The sequence below is a fragment of the Pholcus phalangioides genome, unplaced genomic scaffold (genome assembly GCF_987345545.1).
Source record: "Pholcus phalangioides strain wild (caught in Gottingen) unplaced genomic scaffold, Ppha-v1.0 ptg000014l_1, whole genome shotgun sequence".
In the NCBI taxonomy this organism is placed as follows: Eukaryota; Metazoa; Arthropoda; class Arachnida; order Araneae; family Pholcidae; genus Pholcus; species Pholcus phalangioides.
The window spans coordinates 21,316,461-21,338,032 of NW_028301607.1; the positions used below are offsets into that span (position 1 = coordinate 21,316,461).

The 21,572-nt window shown below is 40.9% G+C and overlaps 1 protein-coding gene across 4 annotated transcripts in view; it reads right to left on the bottom strand.

Moving 5' to 3' along the window:
* The window catches only part of Vps13D (vacuolar protein sorting 13D), a 561,523-nt gene that overhangs the window by 377,557 nt on the left and 162,394 nt on the right, over positions 1-21,572 (bottom strand). For all 4 annotated transcript variants that reach the window (XM_089241869.1, XM_089241867.1, XM_089241868.1 and 1 more), the window contains exon 29: positions 11,713-12,202. In XM_089241869.1, coding sequence (XP_089097995.1) covers positions 11,713-12,202 — 490 coding nt within the window. The remainder of the gene's footprint in view (positions 1-11,712; positions 12,203-21,572) is intronic.

Below are 21,572 nucleotides of genomic sequence, written 5' to 3' on the forward strand. Positions count from 1 at the left end.
GAGTCACCAACACTTACCATTACAGTATCTCCATAAGAACCTGAAATATTTAATTAATTAATAATTCAATAAAATTAATATTTAATTTTCACCGTATAAGCCGCACTTCCCGCTTTTGTTGGGATTTCTATTTCTCACAACGGAGGGAGTTGGGCGCAGTTCAAGGATGGAAATGTACAGTGCTTATGAATGACGATTCGATGAAGTTTTCATAATGCCCACAGGATGAGCACCGACAAAGGCAATGTAATCACCAATAAGAAAGATGATTATGGGTCAGTCGCATAGATAAAATATAACCATTAATCTTATGTTTATAATCAGTCGCATATCTTTGGCTGGCTTGTTTGAATATTTTCACAAAGTTTTCTTTAGCGTCTAAGCTTTTGGTACAAGGTTGGTGTGCTCTGTCTACATATTTCTGTTGGCATAAACATGGAATATTGCAAAACCGAACGTGGAAATGATATGTTGGTTTACGTGTGTGTTTAAAAGTTTTTTCCGCCATAATTCATGTTCCGAAATTATAAAAACTTTTAATGCAATTCAAAATGAATTAGACTATTATTAATTTTCTTTATTTGAGTTTTTTGTTGTATCTTAAAAAGAGATACAGGTTATACGGATGACAAAAAATAATGTAGTACTTTTTAAAATTAAATTGTTTGAATTCAATTTAAATAGCAATAAATTGAATTCTTCTACGTATCTTAAAAAAAAATTATGGTAGTTCATAATACCATCACGTATTATTCTATAAATCATCATCGGGTTTTTACTGCGATATTCACGTATATAAGTGTAAATAAAATGATACTCATAGCACTGAAAATAAATAAAGGTTTAGATATTGTGGAGTGTTTATATGTACGATACGAATTGTTTTTAAAATTAAAATTATCCTAATAAATGTAGACTATAATCAGAGGCGGATTTATAGTTTTCCCCACCTGTGGGCTATTCAAACCTTGCCTTCCTTCTTCCTTTCTAATTCATGTTCTTGATCACCAATTACTTAATTTTGGTCACGCCCTTTCACTTGAACTTGTCATTTTGGGATAAAGCCCGCATACCCCCTCCCCACCTAGGAAATATACCTCTGAATATAATCTTACATTGTCTGTTAATGTTCATTCACTTGCATTGTAAGAAGAAATTTTTACTAATCGTTGACTGGAGCCGTAGACCAAGCACACCAGCCTTGTATCAAAAGCTTAGACGCTAATGAAAACTATGTGAAAATATTCAAACAAGCCAGCCAAAGATATGCGACTGATTATAAACATAAGATTAATGGTTATATTGTATCTATGCGACTGACCCATAGTCATCTTTCTTATTGGTGATTACATTGCCTTTGTCGGTGCTCATCCTGTGGGCATTATGAAAACTTCATCGAATCGTCATTCATAAGCACTGTACATTTCCATCCTTGAACTGCGCCCAACTCCCTCTGTTGTGAGAAATAGAAATCCCAACAAAAGCGGGAAGTGCGGCTTATACGGTGAAAATTAAATATTTCAGGTTCTTATGGAGATACTGTAATGGGGCAGATAAAAATTTACCGTTAAAGATAGGCTCACTGTAATTTGGGGAATATCATACAAACCGAAATTTTTCCACATGATATTGAAATTTTATCACAGCAAAAATCAATTATTTAACATTTCAAATTTTTATAACCGAATTTTCAAATATAATTAAACTTTTATATCCAGTTAAATTTTTAAATGTAATTGATATTGTAATTTTAATTTCGAGTGTCATGTACATGAAGAATAATGATCTAATTAAAAGTATGATTTCATTCTTTTCACTCGAGAGTTGTTACTTTAGAGTTGAAAAAAAATCAAAAATCGATTGACATTTGTAGTGGTGTCAGAGACAGAGGTGCTGTTGGTGCCCAGGGTACTTTATGGAATGGGTATGAGCACCCAGAGAAATGATTCAGAAATCAAAATTTCCTACTTCAAGATCAAGACAAGAACCCACAAGTACCAAACACTTCCGGCATGCTTGGCCCGTCAAAGGTGCCGACATGAAGGAAACATTGAGGAGGTGGAGGGGGGGGGGCTGAAAATCGCCATTCATTCCGTTTATAAGCGACTCAAACCCGTTCTCAGGGACTCAAATCCCGACAAGAAGTGGGAAATGCGGCTTATACGGTGGAAATTAAAATTTAAAAATTTATTTGATCTCAATTTTTTATTTAGGTGAGCTCTTCAACATCCCTCACTGCGAGAAATGGAAATCCCGACAGAGATGCGACTTATATGGTAAAAATTAAATTTTAAAAATTTAATGACTTCAATGAATACTTTCCTTCATTTGTTAAAAATTAAAATAGATGGGCAGAGGGAACATTTCCAATAAATGAGAAAAAAAATTAGTTCCATTTTTTACGCCTAAAGCACCTACCCTATTTATAAGATCACAACAAACATATGAATTTTAAAGCAATTCAAATTTGTCGCGATGAAATGAGTTTGCGACAAATTTGTACCGCGACGAAATGAGCCTGCAACAAATTTGTACTGCGACGAAATAAGCCTGCGACGAATTTGTACTGCGACGAAATGAGCCTGCGTCAAATTTGTACCGCGACGAGTTTGTAGCACGACGAATTGACGCTGCGACAAATTGACTGCGACGAATTATCCCGCGACAAGTTGAGCGCAACGAATTGACCTAGACCCATTTTTATGTTATTACCACTAAAAACAATAGTATATATATGTTAACTATTAAAATGATATCTTCTTTTAGATTCATACTAGGTGTGAACTATGAACTATATTGGGGTTACAGAATGCACACAGACAGACAAAGGGTAAATCTGACCTATTCTGCCAAACAAAAGGGGGGGGGGGGTGATAGACGAGCTCAAGTGGATCATGAAACACCCCACCAACCCTGTCCCATCTCAAACTGTTTGAGTTATGGTGGATAATCGATTGTGGAAAAAATATGTGTGCAACTAAAAAAAACCTGCATTTGCAAAGCTTCTAAGAGACCTAAGCTTAAACTAAGCACATATTTGGAAAGAGTGGAAAATTCCTATAAGATGAATTCATTTTCACTGAAATATCTGGATTTATTGGCGAGCTATGTGAGTGATGAAAGATTGGCAAAGTTCAAAATTGAATTGTTGTCAAAATTTTTCATACCCAATTACACAAACACATACTTAAGCTAATACCAGCTTATACCAGCTAAAATCAGTAAAATTTGTCGCTATAATCAACTTGTCCATTACACCAGCTTTTGAAAGAGTCTACAATAAACCTGGTCTACAATGTCCTGGTTAAGGAGAAATTTAGCTTTTTGTTTGTAATATACCAATGAAATCAATGTTTGTTGTAGATATTCGACGAACATTCAGAATTGGCAGTTACAGATTTTGGCAGCAATTTGATTTTGCAGAAAAAATCATAAGGTGACATTACAGGATCCTGGACATCCACAAGATGGCGAGCTTCAATCACTGAAAGACTGGTGAAGTGAAAAATTGAACCGTCGCCAAGACCTACTAAAATTTATTTGACGGATGAAGTTTTCAGTGATGCATTGCAAACAAAGGGCTAAATTTCTTCCGAACGATATCATCTGGTTTATTGTAGGCTCTTTTGAAAGCTGGTGCAATTGGCAAGTTTTTGGTAAATTTGACCAATTGTAGCCAGAAGGGTATTTGCATGATTGGCAATGAAAAATTTTGGCAACAAATCAATTTTGAATTTTGCCAATCTTTCAGCACTTGTAGCTCACCAATAACTTCAGATAGTTTGATGAAAATGAATTCATCTTATAAGAATTTTTCTGTTCTTTCCCAAATATGTGCTTGCTTTACATGTAAGTCTTTTAAGACGCGTATACACTAGCGCGCAGATCTTGCAACGCATGACCCCCTGCAGCGGTTCTAATCCGCTCATGGGTACACAAACTTCCTTTGTGTTTGTTGAAAAAATCGATCCCAGGTGGGTCCGGTGAAAACAGCTCAAGAATCGTTTGCAACACCGTACAAATTACTGAACAACCAATTGCGAATGCTTTCACTGCATGATCCGCGCACTAGTGTATACACACCTTTAAAAACTTCACAAATGCAGGTTTTTTTTATCATACACTTTTCTTTCATAATCGATCATCCACCATAACTCAAAACGATTTGAGATAGGACAGGGTAGGTAGGGTGGTTCATGATCCACTTGGGATCATCCTCTTTCGTTTGGCAGAATAGGTCGGATTCACTCTGTGTGTATGTATGTGTATATACCCTTTGGGAAAGAGCGCAAACCATCCCAAGATGGTCTCTCTGGGCTGTCAGTGGTCATGTCTGTATGTGTGTATATATATATATATATATATATATACACTATCTACCAATAAGTATTTGGACACCTGTGGTAGAGAAGAAAAACTAACTTTATTCAAAATCAATAGTTGGTAGAGCCTCCACGAGAGGCAATTAAAGCATGAACCCTCCGGGGCATACTTTCCACAAGTCCTTGTGTGACGGCTAGTGGTATTTTCTTCCACTCGGCTTGGAGAAGACATGTCAGTTCCTTCACCGATTTTGGACGGGTAGGGCACCCCTTAATTCGGCGATCCAACTTGTCCCAGAGGTTCTCGATAGGGTTCAGGTCTGGGCTCTGGGCAGGCCAGTCCATTCGATGAACCCCATTGGCACCATACCAAGCCTTGGTTAACCTCGCAGTATGACAGCTGGCATTGTCGTCATGGAAGTAACAGGGGTCCACCCCGTAAAACTGCCACAACGTAGGAAGCACATTGTCATCCAAAATAGTGCAGTAGGTATCGGAGTTGAGCTTACCATGAATGGGGACCAAGGGTCCCAGTCCATACCAGGAGAAACACCCCCAGACCATAATTCCACCTCCTCCGAACTTGACTGTTGGCACAATGCATTCTGGCAGGAGACGTTCTCCAGGCAGACGCCAGACCCAGACCCTGCCATCCGAACGGTAGAGGGTGAACCTTGATTCGTCGCTCCAAAGAACACGTTTCCACTGATCTACGGTCCAATTTCGATGTGCTTTGCACCACATTAACCGAGCAACGCAGTTGGACTTTGTGATCAAAGGCTTATGGGCAGCAGCACGACCATGAAAACCAATCAGATGTGCTTCCTTACGGATGGCATTCATTGAAACAATACTCCCGGATGCCTGTTGGAACTCCTCGCAGATGAGGGCCATCGGTTGGGTGCGGTTCTTCCGAATTTCTCTGGACAGCACCCGTCGGTCTCTATCTCCCAGTTTCGTTGGTCTGCCGACTCGGGGCAAATTCCGACAATCACAGCTCACCTTCCACTTCTTAATCACATAGGCCACTGTCGATTTTGGGTACTTCAGCTCGCTAGATATGTCCCTTAAGGATCGGTCATTTTTTTGATACCCAATAATTATACCTTTCTCGAAATCAGAGAGCTCCCAACTGAGCGGCATCTTGTATGCGACTAATGCCGATGTTGTTTCCTACACGATATATACTGGTGTAGGGCGTGACGTATCTCAGGACCGCAGATATCGTCATTTGCATAGGTGTCCGAATACTTATTGGTAGATAGTGTATATACACATTTTCTGTGACTCATTTAAAAAGCTAGAATAAAGATCTATAAAGGGATATTCTAATATGTCTTTTCCAATGTCATATCTTTTTGAAGAAAAGAAAAATTGAGTAATTTTGACCTGAATATGTTTTTTGTGCCTCAAATCACGTGATAGGTACTGACATAATGAAATTATGCCATTACCATCAGCTTTGTTGGGAATAGTACAAGCTTACGTTTGTAATCCCTCTGGTCACCTCCAGATGGCAAAACTGATACGTTACGTGACTTTTCGCTTGTCTTCTTTTCCCTCGTATGATATGTTCGTTCGACGCCTACGCGTACGCATGTCTCGTCTTGTATTACGTAAAATAAAATCGTTTCTTCTACGCATTTGCTCTCCCAATGTAAGTTATTTCGGCCCCGACATATTTTGGTGCATGAAACCCGCCGGAACGAATATTTTGATGAAGGAAACCCGTCGGATGAACATTTTGACCAACTCGTCTTAATATGGATCAGGAGAAATTAACGACGCTCCATCGGAAACGGACAACGGTGCGCGCCAAGGTGACTAGATTCGTTTCAACGTTGGACAGTGCCGGGAAGGAAACCGACTTCATGGTTTCTCGTTTGACGGAGGAATTGGACGAATTACTTCGCCTTGACGACGGTATTCACGCTCTACTATCGGACGAGGACTACGCTATTGATATCGAAAAATGCGAGGAATACACTGAGAAAGCGAAACGTGCCTTGTTCGATGCTTCCCTCGTGCTACGAAAACGCAACAAGTCTCCAACGACGGTGCTTCCTCTGGTTGCTACTTCGATTCCCGCTTCAACTCAGCCTACATCGACTTCATCACCATGTGCTCTCAAGCTGCCTACAATACGCCTAGAGCCCTTCCGCGGTTGTGTTGAAGACTGGCCGACATTCTGGCAACAATTCACCTCTTCGATCGACGAGAATCCTCACCTGTCAACCATCGACAAACACGTTTTTCTACGGAGGTATCTCCAAAACGAACCCAAGAAGCTCGTCGAGGGAATCGGCGTCACATCGGAAGCCTACGAGACGGTAAAGAAGATGCTGATCGACAGGTACGGCAACAAGGATACCATCATACAGACCCACATCGATTTCTTCGACAGCCTGCGTCCAGCGACAGCTTCATCGCCCGAGTTTCTCAACGACACCTACTTGGAAATTAACGCCCATATTCAAGCTCTCCGATCACTCGGCGAAGATGTCGATAATTACAGTCGGATTTTGACACCGAAGATCCTTCGCACATTTCCTACGGACATTCGTCAACGGTGGATTATCCACTCTAAACGGCAAGATATCTCGGACATGGAAATATCCAAGCTGATGCAGTTCCTCGGTGAAGAAATCGACGGACTTCGATTTTCAAGCAAAGTGCAAGGTGAGTTTCCTTTGCCACCTTCGACTTTCCGCCCAACTACGGATTCATTTCATGTTCGCATTCGACGTAACGAGAAAAATCCGTCACCGTTTTGTCCATTTTGTGAATCGTATGATCATTGGCCTCAAAATTGCTCGGTGATAACTGATGTTCAATTACGAGTGCAGAAGCTAAAAGAAACTCGTCGTTGTTTTTTGTGTACTAACCGTTCGCATAACGCTAAAACTTGCCCACGCCGTGCTAGAGCTTTCTGTTCTAACTGTAAAAGGAAACATCACGTATCCATTTGTCCTTCACTTCATGCCTCGACTGCTGTTGGTAAAATTGATGTATCGCCCCGTTTTACGTATTTGCAAACTGCACGTATTTGGGTATTCGGTCCCAACGGAAATTGCAAATTGTCTCGATGCGTGTTAGACGCCGGAAGTCAAACCTCCTTCATTCACAGCAGTTTAGTGAATGAACTACAATTGCATGTGCTGCAATCGGTCAACTTGTCTATTAGTGCATTCGAAGCTGTGCCAAAACAATCCATGTATCGACGTCAAGTGCAATTTTGCTTATCTAGCATTTGGGATAACAGATCGATTCCGATAGTTGCTTTCGAAAGCAATAATTCTTACGCCTCACATCCCACGGCTCCAGTAGACATTGGTGCATTTGCTACATCACGCAGAATTCAGCTTGCGGACCCTCACTCTTCTGATGACATCCCGATTCAAATTCTGATCGGTAGCGATTATTACTGGAAAATAGTGAAAACGGATTCGCCGGTCAAATTGTCAGACACTTTCGTTCTTGTTCCGTCTCATCTCGGACATATCTTGAGCGGTACCCGTTCCAACGTGCTTGTCCAACACACTCCTGCTTCGAACAACACTACTGTTCATTGCATGGCTACTACTTGTGCTGAAGAAATAAATGACTCGTTCAAACGCTTCTGGGAACTCGAAGCCATGGGAATCACCGATGTAAACGAAAAATCACTCTCGACTGGTGAAGCAAAAATATTGCGAGATTTCCACGAATCTTACAGCCTGGAAAACCATCGTCGTGTCGTTTCACTACCGTGGAAAGAAAACGTATGCCTCACGTCGGACAATCGACCTATTGCCTCACGCCGCCTTGACACTCTTCGTAGACGTCTGGATAAGGATCGCCCTTTTCGGGAAATGTACATTCAGCAAATGGAACGTTACATCCAGAACGGCCACGTCGAAATCGCGCCAGAATCGTCAAGTCCTAGAATTTATTATCTCCCTCACCACGCAGTGAAGAAGACCATTCTCGAGTCGGAAAAGTGTCGTATCGTATTTGATTCATCGTTTCATGTCAACGAACACCCATCTCTGAATGATGCTCTTGAGACTGGTCCAAATCTACCTTCGACAGAAATTCGTCAGACTGTGAAAAGTTCAATGTTGATATCTACGTCTCTCCCAGTGATTGACATTTCTCGTTTCAGTTCTTACGCGAAACTTATTCGGGTTACCTCGTGGGTGCAACAATTCATATACAACTGTCGCACGTCTTGCAAACTTCATGGCGAATTAACAGCAAAAGAACTCGAAAAATCGAAATGTTATTGGATTCGTCAAGTTCAAATAGATTGTTTTCCGTCTGACTATGATGCTCTTCGACATGGTAAACAACTTCCAAAAGACTCGAAAATTGCACAATTCCATCCATTTCTTAGTGACAATCTGATACGAGTTGGTGGTCGCTTGCAGTTTGCATCACTTCCAGTTGCTTCAAAACATCCTTTGGTACTCGATGGTTCACACCCATTTGTGAAATTGCTCATTCGCCACGTACATATTCGTCTCCATCATCTGAGCACGAGAGTGGTACTATCTGAACTGCGAAATGATTACTGGATTCTTCGAGGGCGACAGATTATTAAAAGTGTCCTACGCCAGTGTCTTCCCTGTAAAATTTTTAGAAACACGCCACCGGCTCAAATTGAAGCACCACTTCCTTCGGATAGAGTCACACAGTCGAAACCATTCAGTGTCGTGGGGATAGACTTCGCTGGTCCACTATACGTTCATAGAAGCTCTATCTCAGTGAAAGTGTATATCTTGTTGTTTACATGTGCTGTCACTCGAGCGATTCATCTCGAGCTTGTCACGGATTGCTCTACAGATAAGTTTTTGCTGGCATTTCCACGTTTTGTTGCTCGTCGAGGTGTTCCCAACACTGTATATTCGGATAATGCGCAGACTTTTCACGCCGCAAATCGTGAGCTTTCCGTCCTTTGGAGTGCCATGACTTCACCTTCTGCTCACCAATACTACGCCTCACACGGAATCACTTGGAAATTCATAGCCCCTCGAGCGGCTTGGTGGGGAGGATGGTGGGAACGCATGATTGGTGTCGTCAAACGTTGTTTACGGAAAACATTAGGTCGCGCATCTCTCGATGACGAACAACTGACGACTACGTTAGCTGGTATTGAAGCCGCAATCAACAGCCGACCATTGACGGCAGCTATCGAGTTAGATGATAGCTTCGAAGAACCTCTCACGCCTGCCCACTTCTTGGTTGGACAACGACTGACAACCCTTCCTTCTCACGAAAAGGTTTCTGCAGCTACCGACCTCAAGAAATCGTGGTCACTGCCGCAAGATTCACTGAATGACATTTGGAACCGATGGAGGAAAGAATACCTACTAGAGCTGAAGACATTCCACCAAGTGAAAAATAAAGACCAAGGTTTTCAGCTGCGAATTGGAGATGTCGTCCTCCTACAGGAAGATGCAAGACCTCGACACATGTGGACGAAGGCACGCATATCATCCCTCGTCAACGGTCGTGACGGCAACATTCGTTCATGTATTCTACATACAGCCAGTGGAACAGAAATTCGACGGCCAATTCAATTGGTAATTCCTCTGGAGGTTGACCAGGGTGGGGAGGATGTTGGGAATAGTACGAGCTTACGTTTGTAATCCCTCTGGTCACCTCCAGATGGCGAAACTGATACATTACGTGACTTTTCGCTTGTCTTCTTTTCCCTTGTATGATATGTTCGTTCGACGCGTACGCATGTCTCGTCTTGTATTACATAAAATAAAATTGTTTCTTCTACGCATTTGCTCTCCCAATGTAAGTTATTTCGGCCCCGACAAGCTTTGTCTTTGGAATAGCTAACAATGATACCAATGTCATCTATCTTTGTTGTGAACTACTCGAGATATAGTGGAAAACAATCTGTTATGAATCAGGACAGCAGACCTCGTGCTCAGATGAGAAGAGATATTAAAAATGGAGTGATATCATTGAATGCACCTTTGCAATGAGCAGCTGATGATACCATTGCTTTTGCCTTACTGTAGCATACTTCCAGAGATATGAGAGTTTAAAGAACTTCATCAAGTAACTTTTTTTGAATGCTCCCCAGTATCATCAGATGATTTAAAAGACAATGGTATATCACATCGAAACATATCCATTGATAATTTTGCGGATTACCATGATTCTGCATTTGAAGTAAAGCATGCAAGAAGTTTGGCAGCTTTTTAATGATATAGAGTTGAGTTTAGATTTTTCACCCCGAGCTACAGAAGACCATTTTCAATAGATCCTCAGATAAAGTAAATAAAGTAGCAATAGCTTTGCAAAGTTTTGTTTATGGCTATGAAAAATTTTAATTAACCCTTTAAGTGGTTTTTAAAATTTTCCGGATCTGCATTATAACTACCACATTAGGGGGCAATGCATACCTCCCAATCATTAATGGATATGCAACTCTTTCCTCCTGCATATGCACTTGAGTCTTGGATAGACAGGATGACTAGTATCTTGCAACCCAACCCCCAATGCTTCTTTCACGTCGGCACTTCTGATTAGTAGCAGTCCAAAAAAAGACTTGCCACTAATTTTTTCTAGCTGATTCAATCACATTAAATTTTTTTTCCTTCATTTTTATGTTCTAGGTGTGTTATTTATTTTTGATGGAAGGTAGAATGATACCCACATCTCATTGTGTTTTCAATGTTGGTTAAACCAGTGCATCCCTCCTTAAGTTTTAATTTGAGAAAAAAGGTCGAACAACCACAACTTCCCACACTGCATGAACTGGAAGTCTTTAATGATTTATTTGTCGACTCAAACCCTGCAGATACTATTACTTTGGCAATTTCAGCTACAGCCGTTTCCAGATCTTAAAAAAATCATCTAGGCAGTTGGTAATGCATAAATGAAAAACTGACAGAGCTAGGAATTCAGCAGTGAAATCATGTGAATGTCTAAAAACAAGACTATGTTCAACAAATTAGTTAATGTATACATATGTTCAGTGGCGTCAGAGCTGGAGGTGCTGTGGGTGCTCAAGCACCCACGGTAATTTATGGCATGGATCCGAGCACCCCAAGAATTGATTCAGAAATTAAAATTTCCGATATAAAACTAAAGATGAGCACCCACAGTTTCAAAAAATTTCGACGCCCCTGCATTTGTTCAACAAATTAACAGTTAGTGTTGAACATACGAGCTTAATTTTGAAATTGGTTTTGTATTTGGAAAAAAACACTTTTTTTTGGGGGGGGGGATAATACTAGTATAAGTAAAATAATATGAAAACAGTTGAACTATTAATACCATAGATTTTTATAAATTCCCCTTTGTTAAAAATTCATAAACAATTTGCAAAAAATAGCTTGTCAAGAAATATTCAAACCTGATCAAAAAATAGGGTCAAACTATTCACCTGAGATTAAAAAGAGAACTTCCCACAATGCGAGAACTGGAAGTCTTTGATGATTTATTTGTTGATTCAAACCCTGTAGATACTATTCCTTTGGCAACTTCAGCTGCAGCCGATTTAACAGAACTTGTGAAAACTTTAAAAAAGTTTTTGAATTCTGTCACACTTTTTATAAACTCGATTAAGAAATCTGGACAATGAGTGTAACAGATTGATGCCATCTGCACACAAAGATACAGATCAGAGAATGTATCTTTGCAGTAACTGTCAGTACCATATTCAAGTGAACATCCATCCATCTTCATAATTTGAAAGCTAAGAGCATGACTTTGTTTTGTACTTTCATCTGCACTCGAACAACACTCTTTTGATTTGCCATTTACTGCTTTATCTGGACTAAAGCTCAATACAGTTTGAGAAACAGACTGAGCATTCATCAAATTATGAAGTTGAATAGATCCCAAAAAACCTTCCACTTCAAAGCTGTTAGGAACTGTAAATATAAGGAATATAACAATAATTTAAAAAACAGTGTTAACAAAGCAAATTTTAATTTTATAAAAATAACTAGCAATAATACCAGGCACTGCCAAGTTTTCTTCATAGAGCATTAAAAATACCACTTGACTGTACATGCACTCATATGTAATAATATTCCTCTGCAGAAAAAAAAACAAATTGGTACATGCAGGAACATGTGTTGTATGTACCTTGATGTATTTATGTTGTCGTAGTTGTGCTTGTTTCATAACCTTCTAGTGCTGCCATTGCAACAAACTGTATTGCATTAACAATTTAATTTTAACTTTAAAAGTTCTTGTAGGCAACATTAACTTATAACTCCAGATTGATATAAACATAGGATTTTGATAGCACATGATGGCAATGGAAATTAGCCCTACACTGTGCTAGGATTTGGAATTGGCCATGACCAGAGCCACACTTAGGGAGGAGCAGGTCTCATGCCCCAGGTGCTAGATCTGAGGGGGCACCAATTTCATTCTGAAACCTCTCCTTCAACATTACAAAGGGGGCATCAAAATGTGCGCTTGCCCTGAGTGACCAAGCATCTAGTTGCGGCCTTGGCCATGACACCCCTTCAGACACATAACTATGAAAGAATGTCAGAAATACCGATGGACATTCATGATTGCCCGCGGGAGAACAAAACACAAATCTGTAAGTGATTAAATACAAATATATAACCATATTTTCCACAAATAAAAACATATTGTAAAAATGAATCACAAAATTTAGAAGGCATGACAACTTTGTCCAGGGGTCAATTCCTCATGTTATGCAATCTTTAAAAAAATAAACCACTAAGAGATAAACATGTCTACTACTTCTAAACCCTACATGCACCTTATAAATATTCCTCTGAGGAACTTGTAATGAAATAGGACATGTTGGATTGTGCCATGAATGAGTTCTGTACTTAACATTATTTGTTTCTGTGTAATGCCTACTATGTATCCAAGAGGTACTGCCATGTGTATTTCAAGTTCAACCAGCTGTGAAAAGTAAATTTATGAATTCTAAATGTTGTAGACCTGACTGCTCTTTATGGAGATGATACTTTTTCATGTGGAAGACTGCTACTACTAAACCACACATGCACCTCGTCCATATTCCTCTGCGGAACTTCTAATGAATTGGCACATGTTGGAATATGCATCAGTCTGTGTTGTGAACATAATGTAAAGCCTGTTTCTGTGTAATGCTTGTTATTGAGGCATTATTATGAATAGTGCTGTCATCTGCCTCCTATTCTTCTAATTGTGAATGAAGAATGCTTGAAGATTTTATTGTTGTAGGCCTATTGCTCTGTAGCGAGACTTTTTTAACGGGGAGATCGGCTTGCATTCGCTCATGTGGAAGACTGGCAACCCACGCTTCCAGGAGAGCTTTAAAGCTTGTGAAAACAATAAAAGATTGCAATAACAAATTATTAGAAAAAATGTATTAAATAAAGATTGTAAAAAAAAGATTTTCCCAGTTTTTGAAAATCCAACAGAACTTGCAAATAAATTTAATCATGAATTTATCACAAGAAATATAAATGAGAAAAATGCTGATTTTTGTACATGCATAAAAAAAAAAATGCCCCCTCAGACACTTCAATAAATTCCATGCTCTACCTTGAAACTGAAAGTCATATGCTGAGACAAATTTTGGCAGAAATTAAAGAAAATAAAGCAAGTGGTTATGATCAAATTATGATGAAAATAATTTCTCACTACCACATAAATGTGTTAAAGCATTTGGTGGATTCCTCAATAACAAATGGAAGAGTTTATTCTGAACTAATAAATTCCCTCATGCATCGTATCTATAAAACAGGAGAAAAAACTCTCTTCTCAAACTCTATTAGAATGTGATTGTAAAGAAATAGGTAGAGTTTTTAATTATGAATACTTAGGAATAGTTACCCAATTGCTTGATTTTCATACTTTGTTGGACACGTGGTTTAATGAATTGTCTGCTTCTTCTCAACGCGGAGCCCTCATTTGTATGGATTTCATACATGTGCGGACTGATCTGTTTGTTACGCAGGCTTCTTTCCAAATCTGTCTCTGGTGTAGAGGGTTCCGGTGCCACTGAAGCTACAGGATGCAATGGCGCAAGATCTTGTAATGCTCTATTGTGTTGCTGAGCCATCTCATTTTGCCTTTCTAGCAACTTTGCATGGACTTCAGGAACCTGTGGTAAAATGAATTGTAGACGTTGGCTACTGGTCGGTGGAGACCCAGGTTCGAGCCCCACCATCGCCACAGTGGTGGTCGGCTGAAGCATGTGCCACATGCGCTGCCCATACATACCGCTCGACATACTGCCGAATATCTCCCGACATGTTTGGCCAGAAGACAACTTCTCTCGCTCGTCTGAGACATGCATTTATGCCTTGATGCCCGGCATGTATTTTTTTTCTTCATTTCAGCTCGAAGTGTTGTTGGCACTATAATGTGGTCTCCTCTGACAATAATGCCATTGGAGATAGCCAATTCATCTCGATATGGAAAATATGCCGCCGCCATGGCACTGATATTCGTGTTAGTCTCTGGCCAACCTTCCAATATAAGACGTTTAACTTCCTGCAAAGTAGAATCACTCTGCGTATGCTGTTGCATGATAGGTAGGTAATGGTCAGACACAAATAAGAAGCTAATGTTCATCATCGAATTCACCACATCTGCCGTATGATGGAGTTGAGAGAGTGAGTCCCTTGAAGGAGCTCGTGAAAGAGCATCTGCAACAGGAATTTGCTTTCCGGGAACGAACCTCAAGTTGAAGTCATAGTGTCTTGCTCTTAGCAATAGAGACTGTAAACGTCTTAGTGCTTTGAACAAAGGTTTAGACACAATAGCCACCAGGGGTTTGTGGTCTGTGTTAACGGCGATATTCCATCCATAAATGTAATGGTGGAAGTTCTTTTTCGCCGCTATAGTGGTCGAGTGGTCATAGTGACAGACTCACGTTGCGAGGTCCCGGGTTTGGACCCCACCGTCGCCATAGTGATGGTCGGTCAAAGTTGGTTTTCTGTGGTTCCCAACTTCAAGGCGCGAATGCGAGTCGATCTCCCCGTTAAAAAGTCTCGCCACAGAGAGCAACAGACCTACAAACAGCACAAATGTAATTCAATCATAACACATCACTCACTTCCCTTCTGAAATATAGATGGCAGCACTGAAAAATCAAACACAACATTATATAAGAAGTCAGGCTGTTAGGTACACACACACAGTTACACTTCCGGTGCAACTCACTAGGTAGTGAATCGCCCATAAATGGTGATAGACCTGAGTTGTGCTCGGTTTGGAAAAAAAAAAGGAGTTCTTTTTCAATCTGTGTGTACCGGCACTCGATCTCCGACAGGTATCTGCTTGCGAATGCAATTGGTTTATCCATCTGGAACATTGCAGCTCCTATTCCATACTCACTTGCATCACATTCCAGTTTGACATGCAAGTTTTCATCGAAGGTTGCCAGCATTGTATGATCAACCACTCTTGCCTTAATCGCATTAAAGGCTGCTTTTTGTGATGGACTCCAGTTGAACGTAGTCTCAGACTTCAGAACGTTGTGCAGTGGTTCAGATATATGAGCGAGGTTAGGTATGTACCTTCGTAAAAATTCACCATACCCAGAAATCTCCTTAGCTCAATGATTGAGGTTGGGTCTGGAAAGTTTTCTATAGCTGCTATCTTGCTTGGATCAGGAGAGACACCATCTTTTGACAACCAATGTCCTAAAAACGTTAGCTGGGGTGCTTTGTACTCTAACTTGTACTTGTTAAGTTCAATTCCTTTTTCCACGCATCTGTGTAGAAAAGATCTAAATCTTCAGTCATGTTCTGCTTCTCCTCTGCCATGTACGATGATATCATCAGCTACTGCTATGACACCTATGTCCATCAAAAGTACAGGTATACGTCTCTGAAAGATTTCTGGAGCCACCTTGATACTAAATGGTAGTCTGCATCAACGGAGGCGTCCCAATGGAGTCTGAAAGGTTGTTAGAAGTGATGACTCTTCGTCTAGCACTACATGTAGAAAACCCCATTGCAGATCAAATTTTGTGAATGTGTCGGACCCTGCCAGTTCGTGCAACACGTCATCTATGGTTGGAAAGGTGTACCGTTCTCTCCGCAGAGCCTTGTTCAGGTGGAGAGGGTCAATGCAAAGTCTCTGTGATCCATCTTGTTTAGGAACTATCATGAACTGATTCATCCAGCTGGTTGGTTCCACTACTCGCTTGATGATTCCTTGCTCTGTGAGGCAGTGCAGCTCTTGCCCGAGTTTTTCTCTGAGAGCAATAGGTGGCTTTCGAGGAGGGAAGACCACAGTGATGACTTCTGGATTCACTTTGAGCATGACTTGTCCCGGAAATTTGCCGACTCCTTCAGAAAAGACGCTTTCCAGTTCTGGCTTGAACATAAGATTGGCAACTTTGATGAAATTGCTGTGTTGTACAGATATCAAATTCATGGCCTCACATGTGGGAAGCCCCAGGAGTAGTGACAGTTCTTGGTCGATAATAACAAAGTCCATGGTGAGTCGCAACCCAGTCTTAGGGTTATGTACCTCAGCTTTACATGACCCGCTAGCAATAAGCTCCAAATTATTTCACATTTTCAGTTTGCGACAACACAGCAAAACATTTGTATTCAGTGCTACTTCTGACCTCAGTAATAGGTTGATTGACGCCCATGTCTAACTGGAACACCCTCTTCATCCATTGACATGGAAAACACACTTTGCCGAATGTGTATTTACCAAAGACACAAATTCTACATACTAGTCTTCCAGTTCAGGATTAGTCTCATCCGAGTCGTGCCCGATTTGCTAGATCCGCTTAGCTTTGGATGATTGCCTTGCTTGTATCTGGCCCTTAGCTATAGACATGCACACTGTCTCAAAATGATTAGCTCTGTTGCATTTTCTGCACACATGCTTCTATGCTGGACAAGATTCTTTTCTTATCGGATGCTCAAGCCCGCAATATTTGCATTCATAGCTTTTATGATCCTGCGAAATTCTGATAGGTTTTTTGACTGCATGTACCTCAGCAGGTGAACACAGGACTGTACTGTCATGTGTGGCTTTGTCTGCTATCCTAAAAACATCAATGCATTTCTCAAGCGATAGAGACCTGTGCTTAACGAGCTCTGCATAAGTATTCGAATCTCGGATTCCGACAACAATTTTATCTCTAAGTAGCGAGTTCATACATTTTCCCCAGCGTGGTCCAACCTTTCGGGGTAAAACGCTTATATCCCTCTTGGGACAGAGCGTGGACCATGTCTGGACTTACAGTTCATACATTTATCCCAGTAACCGCATACTTTAATCTAGCATCTGAGAGCCGCCAAGAAGTTATCAAACTACTCACCTTCGTTTTGGCTGCTTTCATTGAAGAGCATCCCGTCATAAATTTCATTCATCAGGATGATCGCGAAAGCTTTGAACTTTTCCAAGATCTCAGACACATTTTGATCATCTTCGTCGGACGCGAAATCCAGACCATCGTAGAGTCGCATGGCGTCGTCATCTAAGCACGAGAGAAAAAGTGCTACTCGATACGGTTCAGGCTGGTCGTCCAGTTGACAGAGGGTAGTTGCTCCATCTTCAGCAAAATAACTTCCAATTCGCTGCAGGTTCTTCTCTGAATGCGAGACTTGGTAACTGCAAACCATGGACAGGTGGGGGCCATCAGCTGATGGTTTCATGCTGTGCTACTTCATTCATGCTGCAGCAATTCCACTTCTTCCCTGCTCTAAGATGGAGTTAAAACACCACTGCCACCACGTTTAGTGATGAGATTACATTACGAAAGATTACGAACGAGAACATGACTCATACTTTAATAATAAACATCATTTACTGAGGTTGACAGTAGCAATCTATAAATCCTAGTAGCCATGGTTCGATATGCTCACGTGATATAAATTAAAACTTGTCTTTGAATCACAATCATCTTTTTGACATTTGCCAGAAGCCGCGCAGAGGGGAGAAAAAACCAAATTCGAGCCCCAAGGGTAATCTGTCGATACAGTACAGTTCTGTAGAGTGTAGCGGATGTTCTTCAGGATGGTATCCCCACTCTGCACCTAATAATCGTCTGAAATGATTTAGCGTATTGGTCGTTTTTTAAGTAAGTAATGTGCACATGCTAAAAAAATGAGCTTGTTTGCGAACCATATTCCTAAAATTTTGAGACCTTTTTCTGCAAACTTAATTCCTTCCCCGTTAATTTTGATAGTGAGACTCTTTTCCCTCTTGTTTTGTCAGAGAAATAATGATTTGGATTGTTCCACTTGCAGATCATTTTGTTGTTACCATTCAGAGATCTTGGTCAATGCAGCGTTGGCAGAGCCTGTAATTTCAGTGGGTTCCTTAGCAGACACCAAGAGAAGGTAGTCATTGGCAAAGGATTATGCTGTGACCCTCGGGCCCCATTGGAGTCAAAGTAATGACTCGAATGCAGTATTCCGAAAAGCGGGTCCAGTATATGGGCCCTGGGGGCAACCTCAAACCAATGTCTTGGATGCTGGTGCTGTACTTGTGTTAAGAGTTATGGTGCATACCGAGAAAATGTCCTACAAAATTTTTCTCAGCTGAAGAGGAATATACATACTTTGAAGGTTATCAGCTATTACCTCATGACGCACACAATTGAAAGCTCTCTTAATGTCGAGGGAGATAACAACTGTGAGTAAATGTTCCTTCCTCCTATTCTCAAATCTGTTCCATTAGATGATGAAGGGCATCATTCGTTGAGCGACCCATACCAAATTGAAGAGGATGAAGGAGGACGTCCTGCTCAACATAGTAGGAGAATCTTTGTATAAGAATTTTTTCAAGCACCTTTCCCAAATTGGAAGTCAGCGTAATGGGACAAAGTACTTAAATCATAGACTGCTGAATTGTGACTGAAATCTTTAAAGTGTGTTCCATAAGAACTGAGAGTAAAATATTTTATTTATTTATTTTTTTGCCCGTAACTCTTTGTGAACCTCTCAAAGTTCTTCCATCTTTTCTGAATCACCCGGTATTATTCGTAAGATCCCATGTTCCTCAAATAGTGGCTATGCAAGAGGGCTGTCCAGATGGTCGCTTTGGATTGGTATTGATGTACACACCTCTGGGAAAAGGCTTTCTAGATGTTGCTCTGCTACACTGGTGAAATAAATTAAGAGAATTTGCATATTTTATCGAATTTCATGAAAAGAACTGAATTGAATGTAAAAACACTGCTTCTAGACAAAAATGCAAATCATGTGAGTCAAATGCATAAGTAGAGAAATAGGCTTTATAAGCGTGCGTAAGTTAAGACACATTTCGTTCGCTAGCACACCTCGGCGAATTTCTTGGTGTTATTTTGCAGCAATCTGTTAATTTCAAATTGTAACAGTAAAAATGAGTAACCACCAACGTTTAGATGATGGAATGAGGTGGCAAATTGTGGGGAGGCTAGAAGCAGGCCAATCTCAAGTTCAGATTTGTAGAGAGTTCAATTTAACGCCCAGCGTCGTGTGTAACTTATGGAAACAGTTCCAGGATACCGGATCCATCGAGAGAAAGCCTGGGCAAAGTCATCCAAGAGCCACGACGGCCAGAGAAGATCGCCATTTGTCGATTATAGCGAGGCGTAACAGGATACAGCTTCTCAGCTCTCTCGCGACTTTTATGCAGCCACAGGAACCCGTGTATCAAGGGTGACTGTTTCCAAAAGACTTCTTGCAAACACCCCTCTCTCATGAAGACCTGCTGTTTGCGTCCCACTCACTTCTACAGACAGGAGAATCCGTTTATCATAGTGCAGAGAGCATAGAGATTGGAGTATGGATCAATGAGCAACCATTCTCTTCACTGATGAGTCCCGGTTCAGCCTAAGCACGATTCTCGTCGTACGTTCATATGGAGAGAACCAGGGACCCGCTACCTACCCTCCAATGTCCGCAAAATCGACCATTATGGCGGAGGAGGTTTAATGCTCTGGGCAGGCATCATGTTGGATGGCCGCACACCTCTCCATGTCTTTGAAAGAGGCACTGTGACTGGTGTGAGGTGTAGGGATGAGGTCTTGGAGCCCTATGTTCGCCTTTTCAGGAGTGCAGTTGGCCCTGAGTTCATTTTAATGGACGATAACGCGAAGCCACATAGACTTCTGCTCGATGATTTTCTAGAGAGTGAGGATATTCGCCGGATGGATTGGCCAGCCAGATCTCCAGACCTTAACCCTATAGTGCATGTCTGGGACGCTCTAGGGAGGGCAATTGCAACTCGCAACCTCCTTCCGGGAACCATCCAGGGAATGAAAACAGTGTTGCTGAACGAGTGGGACCAATTGCCACAGGAAATGATAAACTGCCTTATTTCAAGTATGAAATCACGTCTGTATATTTGTAAGAGGGGACCATACCCCCTATTAACCCATTTTTTTGTTTATTCTGCAACCGCTGTTTCATACCTTCCGACTCCAACGAGTGTTACACACGATCATGCGTGTGTATTACAATTATTGAATGGTTATTTGTTCTGTATTGTATCAATGTATGTACATATCAAATTTCATTAAAATCGGTACAGTAGTTCTAGAGATAATCGACCAAGTCTGCAAATTCTCTTAATTTCTTACACCAGTGTGTATCTTTTTGTGTGGAGCTGGACTGCATTGGAAGTTGCGTTTGCATTCACCTGAGCTGAAATACTGCCTTATAGGGCATACATATGCCGCAGTAGCTTGCGTGCAGAGCCTATTCCAAGAGCTAGATTTGATTTGCATTACTGCTCGTTTGAAAAGTGCTCGAGCCCTTCGAAAGGAGGCCATAGTGTCATGGATATCCTGTCCAGTCCTCTTCATGTGGTTTAGTTTTCTCTCGATGGCCTGTATTTGCCCTTTTTTTGTGGTTTTGAGCTCCTCCGTCCACTACTTGATACCCTTAGGGTGTGAGTGGGTTGTTTTTTACAATCTAAGATAGTCTTGCAGTTAATTTTTATTACTTCCATCAGTCTTGTGGCATGCTGCTGTAGCTGGTTTTGATTGGTAATCTGTATCAGCTCCTGAAATTTCTAAAGTACCACATGTATAATTCCTTGAAAATAACTTAATCTTCTGTGTGTGGTGTGAAACTTCTATGGTGTGGTTGGTAGAGAGTAAAGCGAATCCTTTCTGATATTGAGACAAATACTTGTATGTGCTCATAATTTTTTTTTTTAACTCATCACAACTCAGGTCTATCGCCGTGGACAATTTACTACCTAGTGAGTTGTGCCGGAAGCCGATCGGCGGAAAATTTTTCACGTCACGTATGCCAAACAAGACCATGATTGAACCGTAGGCTACTTTAAAAGTTCGTC